Raw genomic sequence first — 13,809 nt, 5'->3', positions numbered from 1 at the left:
TAGGAATACATTTATTTGGTGGTAACCCATCACCCATTGGTGTTATAACACCAATACCTGGATGTGTGCCAACAAGAAAGCACACAGTATAGTCATATTGTCTGACACATTTACTCTTTTCTTATGTCTGTGTCCTACAACTATTAAAGGGGCTGTTTGGGCTTAAGCTACAAGTCTGCCGTCACTCTATGTGACCGCAGACTTGTGAATCCTCATGTTGCATCACACTGTGATGATGTGGTCCCAGTGCCGACAACGGCGTTCATGTGACTGCTAATTATGTGATTTGCATACTCCCGGCCACCCTCCAACTTGACTGGTTCTGGCCTCGCTCAATACACTTACAATGAGTGAGGCCTCAGCCATCTAGTCAGTAAATGACCGAGAGTAGGCATATTGCACACTTGTGGTCACATGACCACCCACTCCTAGCGTGGGCAGCAGAGAATCCTCACAGTGTGCAAGGTACGAGATGTGAGGCTACACAAGTCTGCAGTCACATAGTGACTGCAGACTTGTAGCTTAAGTTTGGACAACCACTTTAAAGGAAATTTGTTACCAAGGTTAGGCTTCCCAATCTGTGACAGCATAAAATATGGAAAGAGACAATGATTCTAGCAATGTATCACTTTACTGTGCTTCTTGCTGTAGTTTTTGATAGTATAACTGTTTTGTCTGCTTCTCGTCCTCCCAGTGCTGAGCTGTATATAACTTTGCCTGCACTTTTGACTGACAACTTTCTGTTTCCACTGTACATAGTTTTTGGGAGCATGGGACAGGGAAATTTGCTCTAGTAATCCGGTTGAACAGATTGAGAAAGTTCAATATTGGATTCGCTATATAGACAATGTTTGTTTTACGTGGGAGGGGTCAGTAGATCAACTAACAAATTTATGACTACACTCAATCAAAATGATGTTAATATTAAATTAACTTAAGGTACCTTCACATTAAGCGACGCTGCAGCGATAGCGACAATGATGCCGATCGCTGCAGCGTCGCTGTTTGATCGCTGGAGAGCTGTCACACAGACCGCTCTCCAGCGACCAACGATGCCGAGGTCCCCGGGTAACCAGGGTAAACATTGGGTTACTAAGCGCAGGGCCGCGCTTAGTAACCCGATGTTTACCCTGGTTACCAGCATAAAATGTAAAAAAAACAAACAGTACATAGTTACATTCGCGTCCCCCGGCGTCCGCTTCCTGCACTGACTGAGCGCCGGCCCTAACAGCAGAGCGGTGACGTCACCGTTGTGCTGTACTTTCACTTTCACTTTACGGCGCTCAGTCAGTGTGGGAAGCGGACGCCGGGGGACGCAAAGGTGAGTATGTACTGTTTGTTTTTTTTACATTTTACACTGGTAACCAGGGTAAACATCGGGTTACTAAGCGCGGCCCTGCGCTTAGTAACCCGATGTTTACCCTGGTTACCAGTGTAAAACATCGCTGGTATCGTTGCTTTTGGTGTCAAACACGACGATACACGCCGGTCTGACGACCAAATAAAGTTCTGGACTTTGTTCAACGACCAGCGATATCACAGCAGGATCCTGATCGCTGCTGCGTGACAAACTAAACGATATCGCTAGCCAGGACGCTGCAACGTCACGGATCGCTAGCGATATCGTTTAGTGTGAAGGTACCTTTACACCTACGGTTGTCATCTTAATTTCTTGGATATAGACATGAAGATATCTCAAGAAGGTTATATATTAATGGATGTATATCGGAAACCGACATCAACTAACTCCCTCCTGCGTGCAAGCTCATCACATTTGAAATCTACCATCAATGCAATTCCGATTGGGCAACATCTGCGGATTAAACGCCTTTGTTCGACAAAAGAGGCCTTTGATAGACAAGCAAAGGATCTTTATCAGCGATTCCGTGAAAGAGGTTATAGCCACAGACAAATCCATAAAGGCTATAAAAGAGCTCGAGACACACCTCGGAATGATCTTCTTTACAAAAAGAAAGAAAAAATGGAGGATTTCCAACAACAGATTAGACTGATTACACCATATAATAGTCAATGGGGACAACTCACTAACATCATTACGAAACACTGGGAAATTTTGAAATTTGATCCAATCTTGAATAGAACTTTATCGTCAAAACCATTGATTACAGCTAAAAGATCTAATAATTTGAGGGACCTTCTAGTCCACAGTCATTATGTACCAGAACAAAAAACAAGTGGTTTTAAAACAGGTAAAATACAGGGTTTTTTCCCCTGTACCTTTTGTAAGGCCTGTAAAAACCTAATCAAAAGTTAAGAATTTAGCAACTCAGATGGGACTAAGACATATAAAATCTTACCTTTTTTGACATGTGCATCCAAAAGCGTTATTTATTATGCTCAATGCCCCTGCCAAAAAATCTATGTTGGAATGACCAGCCAAGAGCTTAAAATAAGAACTAGAGAACATATTCGTGACATAGAAAAAGCTAAAACCTCTACTAATGATGAACAATTGAAAACCCTCCCAAAACATTTTAAAAAATATCATAGTTGTGATGCTAATCAAATATTTATTAAATCTATAGACCAAATTACTTTGGGGCAAAGAGGTGGTGATCTTAGCAAAGCCTTAGCTCAGGCGGAAAGCCGCTGGATATATAGACTCAATACGGTCGCACCAGCAGGCCTTAATGAAAACTTTTGGGTTTGGGTCTTTTCTCTAATTTTATTTATACATCAAGGTCAATATTTTGGGTATCTATTTGGGTATCTATTTTAACTCCTTGTTTTTAGGGTTGGGGGTTTTAATGTAGATTTTATAAAACTTTTAAGTTGATATTAATAATGTTTTTTCTGTCTTCTTGTTTAATAGTATTTGGGAGTTGTGTGGCAGAATATTGTACATCCAACTGTTCTCTATGACCATTTTTTATAGAGGACACACCCAATTGACTATAAAAAAAAACCCTAGACTTACATACAGTGATGAGGGGGCCATATCTCCAGAATGGAGAGGTGCTAGAACAAAAGAAAAAACAAAAAAACAATGCCACAATTACACCAGATCAAAAATGCTAGTGACAGGTCCCTGCCACGTTCCCTACTTGAAGTCACAACTACCAGGGGACTGACATTGCAGCTGCTGTGCTCTCCATCATTGAAAGGTATGAGGATCCACTGCAATAATGTTCTTTCTTTGGTCCCAGGGATCTGTCAGATTGCATGTGGGGTATAAGAACGGAGTCCTGGGTGTTTTCACATTTGTATATATTAAGGGTTGAATTAATGGTGGAACCCCACCAGAAAAACGTTATTAAACCTGCAGATATGGGATCAATCTGCAGGTTAATAGAGTTAATAACCTGCCTGGTCCCGCACTTACTTTATTCTCCCAGACAGCATTCTGGTTTCAGTCACAGAGACGGCGCAGGCGCTGGTTCAGTGAAATTGCAGCATGCAGCACTATTTGCATTGCTAAAAATTACAGAAACTGATCCGAATCCTCCTAAAGAGTGCTCCAGTGCTGATGCGAACCTAGCCTAACAAGGTATTTTATACAATTGAAAATGTCATAACTATAGTCAGTGGTATTGGTATATAATGGTAAAGATGACACATTCAATATATTGTATCTCATATTAAGGTATTTATGCTGTAAATACTTAGGCAGACACTAAAGTTGCTATTGATATAAAGGGACAGTAAGAATTCATCTTTACGACTCTGTAGAAAACTGAGCAACAGTATTGGCCAGGCTGGCCACCATTAGTGGTTGTCTATCAAGGATCTGGGTACATTGCTCTGATACGAAGTCTGAGTTGCAAAGAAATTTAATTAGCCTTGCCACATGAATTAGAATAAGAAGCCCAACTAGAAACTCAATTTGATAGACTATGTGCAAATTTAAAATCCAAGAGAAACATTGACTTGACGCTCTCCACAAAGACAAACATTACCTCTACTCCCTGTCAGAGTCCTCTCTGCTTTGCACTGATGAGGGGCAAGCACCCTAAAACAGATTTCTGCAAATGGAATTTCTATTTTGGCTTCTTATCCTAAGTCACATGGCAAGGTTTGATAAAGGGTGGATGATGACATTTAGGATTGAAACATCCAATAGGTAGCACTAGAGGTCCAGTTCTCTACCTCCCTGAAGACACTATTTGTGTATTAAGAAGTTAATACAAAGAAGTGAAACTAATTAATGGAGGTCTATCACTAAAATGTAATGGCATTAAGTAAATCTAGAGTCCACATCTGAGCTGCTCGTCAATATCTTAGGAACAAGTGTCTATGTTCGGACTGAATTTTGGGATGCAGCTGTGCGAGATTCTTTGCAGTCCGTGGGTGTTGAGAAGGAGCAGGCATATTGTAGATGGATTTGTTTCTGCAGTTTTTTCTCCCTGTGTTGATGTTTTGCAGCTCTAAAGCTTGAGGTTTTGTTTTGGAGATAACATCCGGGGGTCCAGCCAAGTTTATACAGGAAGAATGTAAGCTGGCCCCTTTTAATTAATGCCCTTTTAACAAATGATACGTTATCAGACTAAACTAGAGACTAGAAGTTCACTCCAGAGAAATTCCTGGATCAGTAAGGTATTGTAAACAGAAGTCCACTTCTGTAATCTCCGCCATTTAGACGCCTGTGGCACTACGTGAATTCTCTTGAACCTACTGCTAGGGCAGGCAGCTGTACAGACCACCCTTTTCTCATCACCCACAGTCTTTGCAGTTTATTGGGAGTCATATGTATTTGTGGTGAAGCCTTCATTATAGTCATGTCTGATTTCGTTTTGGTACACCAGACCTGGCAGCCAGTCAGAACACATTATTTCTTTGCCGATTTGGCGGTCTGGAGGATTCGTGACGTGAGTTTCTGTGATTATCTCCTTTCCTACATAATCCTAAAACATTAGTTACTAAGTACCAGAAGGCTTCATTTTATTTATGTTGGGTTACACCATTATGTTTTCACTGGAAACATAAAAAAAAGAGAAAAACATCTGTAAGTGCTAAAAGTTCCTATCCAAACACAAACTATCTGTTTTAGGACTACATACGTGAATAAATCTATTTTCCTTGCCTTCAAATCAACAAAAGAGGATCCTTAAAATTAGGGTAAGCAGACTACTTTCACTTGTATATATAAAAACACATAAACTTCCTCGCTTTATTTATTTAGTATTTTTTTAATGGGGGAATCGCATGTCAATTCATGGACAAATGTTTGCTTTCTAATAACTATAAACACCAGAAGTTAACTGGTTCTTCTAAAGGATGTAAATGGAATACATTTTCATCAGAAGACGATAGAAACCATTTGTGGTTATATCATTATTTTCCATTTTGCTTAAATTAAGGGTTTTCCTGTGTGAAAAAAATGTTGACAAGGGGATCACTTTATCCATCCTTTGTCACTCTCTTTCCGACACTTAAGAGCTCTTTTCTGGTCTTTACTTACTAATCTCATCACAACAAGCTTGAAATGCTAGGAAACTATGTTCAGTCAAAACCTGGCAGAGCCAGCTTCAAGTTATGATTGGTTAAGTGTAAGTAAGTGGGTAAGTGTCGGAATAGGAGTGGTAAGGAATGGGTGAGGGGAGTGTCCTTTTTCTTATTTTTTTAGAACATTTGGAGCTCTTTGACAAAATTGTATTTCTTCACTGGGGAAGCTCTTTAAAGAGAATCTGTCAGTAGGATAAACCATCCTAAGCTGTATGGTCATGCAGGCCATAGGAAGCTGAATAAAATGATACATTGATATCTGTGATCCTATGTCTGATTTCCAAGAAATCCATGTTTTTTCTTAAGATGTAAAAAAGCTGTTAAGATCTATGGGCTGGACACTGAGCTCTCTGAGAACCCGCCTCTCAATCTTATTTAAATGAAAGGCGGCATTTCCAGTGTCAGTCTTCACAAACATGTCTCACACTGGCAATGCCAGTGTCTGCTTCGGAGGCAGATTGTCAGGGAGATCTACAGTATGTCTGGTCCAAAGATCTTAACAGTTCATTTACACATTAGGAAAAATGTGGATTTCTCTTCAACCGATCGCAGATATCAAGATATCATTTTATTAATCTTTCTATGATCTGCTTGCCCATATAGACAGCTTAGGAGGGTTGTTGTTCCTTTAAGCTCTAAAGCTTGCCATACAGATTTCAGATAAACAGAGTGTCAGATTTGGACTTTTTTCCTACTTACCGGTATTGCTAGCACCTTTGTGTGGTATGCAACAGCATATCAAACATGAAAACAAAGATCTATAGACAAGTAGATCTGCTTTTTTTTTAAAAAAAATATTCATTGTCAAGTGCAACTTTTGGGTATGTCTAATGCCAACCTTCAAAGTCCACGTTGTCCAGAAACTGGTCAGCTGAGATTTTTATTGTATGGCCAGAGTAAGGTCGCAGTGTGAAAACAAGATATAAACCTACTACTGAATTAGTGATAACAATTTTATAAGATCTATGTATAGTTGAAAATTAAATGGGAAGATATTTTTTCTCTAATATGGTAACTCTGCAATTATCTTACTATGCCATTCATTGTGCCTCTATCAACCATACAGTGTTGTCATCACAAGGAGCAGGGGCCTACTGTCTCACAGAGGAATACAGACCTGCTTTTGCCTCCTCTTTAATTATAGATGGGAATTTTAAATGTGAAACATTATAAGGTAAGTACATATCACCACCACTATTAGTAGAGATAAACGTCGGTACTTGAAAACCTACCTTTAGGACATGGATTTATGGGCAGTGTGCATTTTCTCTTCTCTGTAGTTGGAGGACAGAGAGATTCACCCTCTTGCGGTGCCTTCAAAACCTTCCTACTTCTCTCTTCAAGTCCATTTTTTCTTCCACATCTTTTTCCTTTAGGAGTACATGGACTCCATGATCCCCATTCACTCATTTCACATTGTGCTGAAAAACAAATAGCAGTTCATTTGCATTTCCTTACGTTCTTTAAAGTCTGAATACACACAAAAATAAGAATTAAGGGTTCCATTGGAGGCATGCTGCCGGAGTTTACATATTTGCTACTCTTTGTAATAGAATTGAATGATAAGGAACATGTATCTCACACAACCCAGCACTTATCAGACTTACCGAAGCTGCATTCCTTTGTGCCATTTGCTGCAATAAAGCCATCTGGACAGGTGGAGTAACATACTCCTTTATGTAAGTAGAAACCATCATTACACTTTGTGCAAAATGTCTTGCTGAAACATTCCTCGCAGTTTGTCATTTTACATCCTAGAAAAAAAGAACAATACTAATAATTAGAACCAATGAATGATAGTAATCTAATTTACATAATATTAAGTGATACATCAAAGTTTGCGAACCTTCAGAATATTTCATATTTATGCAATTTTTTAGGCATAAAGCTAGAATACCATTGGCAGGACAAATCAAAACAATCCTGTTTAACAACAAAATAAATGGTGATAACATAGGAACAATGCAAACATTACATGAAATACAAATGACACACATGAAATCATTTGGGGTAGCTAATAGAGTTTTATGGGAAATAACTATGATTACGTAAGGGAAAATCTCCTAACCAGTAACAAATCTTGCATTTATTATATTTCTACAGAAATCTGACATCACACTTTTCACACATGTCCTAAGAGTAGATAAAGAGAACCAAACCAAACAAATGAGTCAGCAGTATTAGACATTGTCATTTTATAAATGATGAACATGATGAAAATGATCTATCCCTCATGTCTCTTAGTGGCAAAAGTATGTGAACCTTTGCTTTCAGAATCTGAAGTCTTTGGAACGATGACTGCATTTAAATGTTTCTGATAATTGTTGATTAATCCTAAATATTGGCTTGGAGAAATTTTAGCCCATTCTTTCCTACAAAACAACTTCAACTCTATGTTAGTGAGTTTTCCTCCATGAACTGCTTGCTTCAAGTCCTTCCTCAACATTTCTACAGGACTAAGGTCAAGACTATGATTTTGCCATTCCCAAACTGTAACTTTATTATTCTTTAACCACTCTAAACGACTTACAGTTGTGCTCAAAGGTTTACATACCCAGGCAGAATTTTTGCTTTTTTGGCCTTTTTTCAGAGAATATGAATGATAACACCAAACCTTTTTCTCCACTCATGGTTTGTGATTGGATGAAGCATTTATTGCCAAACGGCTTTGTTTTCTCTTTTTAAATTATAATGACAACTCAAAACATCCAAATGACCCTAATCAAAAGTTTACATACCCTGATGATTTTGGCCTGATAACATGCACAGAAGTTGACACAAATGAGTTTGAATGGCTACTAAAGGTAACATCCTCACCTGTCACCTGTTTGCTTGCAATCAGTGTGTGTGCATAAAGCTGAGTGAGTTTCTGGATCCAGACAGACTCTTGCATCTTTCATCCAGCCACTGACGTTTCTGGATTGTGAGTCATTGGAAAAGCAAAAGAATTGTCAACAGATTTATTGGAAAAGGTAGTTGAGCTGTATAAAACAGGAAAGGGATACAAAAAGATATCCAGCAGTGTTCAAACTGTGATTAAGAAATGGAAAATCAGGGGCTCTGTAAAAACAAAACCATGGTAAGGTAGACCAACAGAAATGTCATCCACAACTGCCAGGATAATTGTTCGGAATGCAAAGAAAAACCTACAAATAACATCAGTTGAAATAAAGGACTCTCTGAAAACTAGCGGTGTGGCTGTTTCAAGATGCACAATAAGGAGGCACTCGAAGAAAAATGGGCTGCATGGTCGAGTCGCCAGAAGAAAGCCATTACTTCGCAAATGCCACAAAGTATCTCGCCTACAATACGCAAAACAGCACAGAGATAAGCCTCAAAACTTCTGTAATAAGGTAATTTGGAGTGATGAGACTAAAACTGAACTTTTTGGCCACAACCATAAACCTTACATTTGGAGAGAGGTCAACAAGGCCTATGATGAAAGGAACACCATTCCTACTGTAAAGCACGTAGGTGGATTGCTGATGTTTTGGGAATTTGTGAGCTACAAAGGCACAGGAAACTTGGTCAAAGTTGAAGGAAAGATGAATGCAGCACACACTGGAGGGAAAATTGCAATCATCAGCCCGGAAGCTCAGCATGGGACATGTTTGGACATTCCAACATTACAACAATCCAAAAAACAAGGCCAAGTCGACCTGTCATTGGCTACAGCAGAACAAAGTGAAGGATCTGAAGTGGCCATCTCAGTCTCCTGACCTCAATATCATTTAGTCACTGTGGGGAGATCTCAAGCGTGAAGTTCATGCTAGACAGCCAAGGAATTTACCGGATCTGGAGGCTTTTTGCCAAAAAAAGAAAATATGAGAAAATAAGGAACCTCATCCACAACTACCACAAAAGACTTCAAGCTGTCATTGATGTTAGAGGGGGCAACACATGGTATTAAGAAATGGGGTATGTGAACTTTTGATCAGGGTCATTTGTATGTTTTGGGTTGTCATTATGATTTAAAAAGAGAAAACACAGTAGTGTGACAATAAATGGCTTCACCCAACCACTAACCATGAGAGGAGGAAAAGTTTTTGTGTTATTATTCATATTCTCTGAAAAAAGGCCAAGAATGCAAAAATTCTGCTGGGGTAAGTAAACTTTTGAGCACAACTGTATGTGCTTTGACTCATTGTCTTGTGCATGATCCATAGCATCTTCATATTCAGCTCATGGACATTTACCTTTAGAGTTAATTCAGAAGTTAACTCCACAGACCTTCTGGTCCTATGCAACAATAACTGCGTCTAAAGCTTTTCTGGTAATTGCTGATTAGTCTCGCATATAGACTTGGATACATTTTAGCTCATTCTTCCATAAAAATCAGTTTCAACTCAGTTATGTTGGTGGGTGGTTTTCTCCCATGAACTGTTTGTTTCAGGTCCTTCCACAATATTTTGATAGGACCAAAATCAAGACTTTGACTTGCTATTCTCAAACTGTAACTTTATTATTCTGTAACTATTCTTCTATGTCTTGTTTGCTTTGGTTCATTGTCTTATGCATGGCCACCATTCTCTTCATATTCGGCTCATGGATAGATGTCCTGACATTTACCTTTAGAATTTGCTGTTTTAATTCAGATGTTAACTCCACAGATCTTTAATCCTGCTCTGGCTGTATGGACCCCCATTCCAACTAAGAAAAGTGTTAACAGGTAGATATGTCAAAACTGAAAACCATTTTCATTGGCTTTGCCCCTTAAGTAACAGACAAGGGCAGTTGTCTTTTTTTATAATGATGAATATAATGACATTTCTAGATTCTATTTAGTAAAGGTCAACTTACTCATGCACTTGCTAATATCCCGATTACGATCACCATAGTATCCTTTAGGGCAAGATGGCAAGCAGACACCAATTTGTCGTATGTCATTTCTTTCCAAATGGATAAAAAGCTTTGGTAAGCACTTGACGCAACCGTTGACCTCGGAACAAGCCTCACAGCCTTTGGTGCAGCTTTGGTTCACGTCTGTACTTCCTGTAGAAAGATAGAGTCAGGAGAAAATGACTTGTCTTGTAAAATAAAAAAAAAAGTTCTGTAAATAGATACAACCACATTTTTACATATTATGTTTTTAAAAAGCATATTTTGCAGGATCATTTTACATTTTTTTCATTTTTGTACAAGTCATATTCTTGTTTATTATTCCCATTCCACTACCGAGCATGAACAATTACCTTATATATTTGACTATATTTCTAATGGACATTTATCCACATTTGTACATTTAAATTTTTTTTCTAAGCAGTCATGCTGAACTAGATGGCAAAACATCCCTGAGGCCAGTGATAGACTGCAGCGGTCATGTCCTGTAGTTGTGATGTCACCACTGCTGCAGCACAAAGCCCAGGCACAGGCACTGAGAAGAAAGTTGGAGTGACATGGGGTAGGTAAGACACTTTTTTTAATTCTTCAGAGAGCAAGCCTTTGAACTAAAAAAAAAAGTTAAAGGTGGGACACTTCTGTGGAGACACAGCATTGTATCTTAACCAGATGGGGTATTTTGCTGGGACTGCTCTATATTTTATCTGCCAGTTTTGTGATTCAATAAAGTATAGCCACACTGTTTTACCTTCACCCTGTGTTGTCTGAGTAGCATTATGCCCATGTTAAAGTGAGAGTGGGTGTTTGTTGGGACAATCCCTGGTCCATGCTGTTTTGGCTAGCGGAACTGGGAGCCCACTGACCCCCCCCATGTCTCCACATTATTGTGGCAGCAGTGGGATACTACTCAGCCTGGCAGAATCGGGGGAGCTGCAGGGGACTGGTGTTCTCAGACACCGTTCAGGGCTCCACAACTAGGGAGGTGTACAGACAGACCCAGCAGACCATTAATGAGGCATGCACAGCAGGTTTCAGATGCCACTATGTCCAACCCCACCAACTCAGCCTTGGGAAGAAGACCAGAGTGGATGTATAACCTCATCAAGAAATGTAAACTACATGAGCTGTGCCAGTTTCGATGGATTGAATAGGATTTAATCCGGAATTACAGAATGCGGAAGACGCTATGTGTGGACACAATGGATACGAGTCATTTCTCCTCAATTATGTGTGGCATTTATTTTCACAAGTAGGACATGGAATATGCTCTGAGGAAACTGGATGATAGAAGTTTTGTTGTCATAAAGGTGAGACCTCTTACATTTGTGACTGTGCTTAAAGACATGCTGTGAACTGTTCCCTGATAAGTGGAGAAGGATGATCGGCATCCTATCATGTCTGGCTAATTAAAATGAAAAAAGCAATGTGGAGACAAAGCATTGTATCTTAATTAACCAGATAACTATTTTTAGCATGCCAGGAAGAATAGACTGTTATCTATATGTTGACTTTTTAATTTAAGCGTTGATTTGTGGTTGGTCAAAAACGCAGAATTTTGCTTGCGCAAGCCTGTAATATTGACTTGTAAGTTGGCATTTAATGTAACATATTGTGTGTGCTCTTATCCTTGATGACTAGTGATGTTTGCTGATATGCTAATCATACATTGTCTAGGCCTTTTAGTTTGTTGATTTTTAAAACAGAAGAGGAAAATCTATGAAAATAGATTACATAATCAAACAAGGCTATTCTTCCCCTTATCTGTGATACTGGATGAAGGACACTTGTTAAGCATGAAAATAGGTTACATGCATCTGTATAGAGAGACTGATAGACAGGCATTTAGGCAAGACATCCAAACATCCAAAGGACCAGAGACAGGACAGTAGCCAATACATCATGGCTCCATCACTAGGGACATGGATCTGCAGGAAACAAACCCAAAGAAAAAAGCCCGAACAAAAGGTCAAAGGACAATAGAACAATACAATATTATTACGGTTAAAATACCTTTATTAATAACGGTATATAGTACTACAAATACAAGAAGAAGTGCCTGCACAAAAAATAGCACATAAAATATATCGCATATGATAAATAAAAAAAAAAAACACATTGCCAGGTAACAAAATAATAAAAATTGAATGAGTTATACTAAGAATAAAAAAAACAATTTGATTTAGCTAAGCAGAAGCCACGAAACTGAAAATAAAGATTAAGAAACAGCCACAAGATGGATTTCATCAACCATGGTATCATTTTATTCAGTATAACGGCACCGACATGACAGTTTGTGTAGGTTACTATATACAATCCTGCTGACAGGTTCCCTTTAAAGATGTCTTGTCACTTGCCATAAATATGTAATGTTTTACTTGATTTAAATCCTATTGTTCTTCTTAATCTTACATTGCTTTTCTTTTGCTCCTGTGTCACTCCATTCCTGAGAGTCGCACCAGGCAAAACAATAGATATTTATAATAAGTACTTGATCATTTTTAAAGGGTTTGTCCAGTCTTGTGATAAAAATCTGCAGTCACTTTATGGAACTGCAGACTCCAGTTTTGCCAGTGAAAGCAGGTGGTCATGTCACCGCTAGAATGGATTTTCATACTTCTGGCCACATTCCAACTAGCATGCCTGGCTTCCCACAATACAATTAAATTAAGAGAAGCTGAACATGTCTAGTTGGCATGTGACCCAATGTATTCAAATCGTATACTTCTAATCTAAATAACTGTACTCACCGGCAATACCAGGGAATCCTGACAGTGTATGCACCACATGCTGTTTTATCAGAAGACTCTTCAAGACAGTTGACTAAGGGTACCGTCACACAGTACCATTTTAATCGCTACGACGGCACGATTCGTGACGTCGCAGCGTCGTATGAATATCGCTCCAGCGTCGTAGACTGCGGTCACACTTTGCAATCACGGCGCTGGAAAGATGCCGAAGTCCCCGGGTAACCAGGGTAAACATCGGGTTACTAAGCGCAGGGCCGCGCTTAGTAACCCGATGTTTACCCTGGTTACCAGCGTAAACGTAAAAAAACAAACAGTACATACTTACATTCCGGTGTCTGTCCCCCGGCATTCTGCTTCTCTGCACTGTGTAAGCACCATAGCCGGAAAGCAGAGCGGTGACGTCACCGCGTCACCGCTGTGCTCGCTTTCCGGCCGGCAGGCGCTCAATGTGCAGAGAAGCAGAACGCCGGGGGACAGACACCGGAATGTAAGTATGTACTGTTTGGTTTTTTTACGTTTACGCTGGTAACCAGGGTAAACATCGGGTTACTAAGCGCGGCCCTGTGCTTAGTTACCCGATGTTTACCCTGGTTACAAGCGAACACATCGCTGGATCGGTGTCACACACAACGATCCAGCGATGTCAGCGGGTGATCAAGCGACGAAAGAAAGTTCCAAACGATCTGCTACGACGTACGATTCTCAGCGTGATGTCTGATCGCAGTAGCGTGTCAGACACAGCGATATCGTAACGATATCG

General features: G+C 39.5%; 1 protein-coding gene across 2 annotated transcripts in view; it reads right to left on the bottom strand.

Moving 5' to 3' along the window:
* The window catches only part of RSPO1 (R-spondin 1), a 256,739-nt gene that overhangs the window by 15,587 nt on the left and 227,343 nt on the right, over positions 1-13,809 (bottom strand). For both annotated transcript variants that reach the window (XM_077295890.1, XM_077295891.1), the window contains 3 exons: positions 10,264-10,455; positions 7,071-7,217; positions 6,696-6,884 (listed from right to left, as the gene is read on the bottom strand). In XM_077295890.1, the coding sequence (XP_077152005.1) occupies positions 6,696-6,884; positions 7,071-7,217; positions 10,264-10,455 (528 nt within the window). The remainder of the gene's footprint in view (positions 1-6,695; positions 6,885-7,070; positions 7,218-10,263; positions 10,456-13,809) is intronic.

This window comes from Ranitomeya variabilis, chromosome 3, assembly GCF_051348905.1.
Source record: "Ranitomeya variabilis isolate aRanVar5 chromosome 3, aRanVar5.hap1, whole genome shotgun sequence".
In the NCBI taxonomy this organism is placed as follows: domain Eukaryota; kingdom Metazoa; phylum Chordata; class Amphibia; order Anura; family Dendrobatidae; genus Ranitomeya; species Ranitomeya variabilis.
Note: the sequence above shows the minus strand (reverse complement) of the source record. Positions and strands in the feature narration are given on the sequence as shown.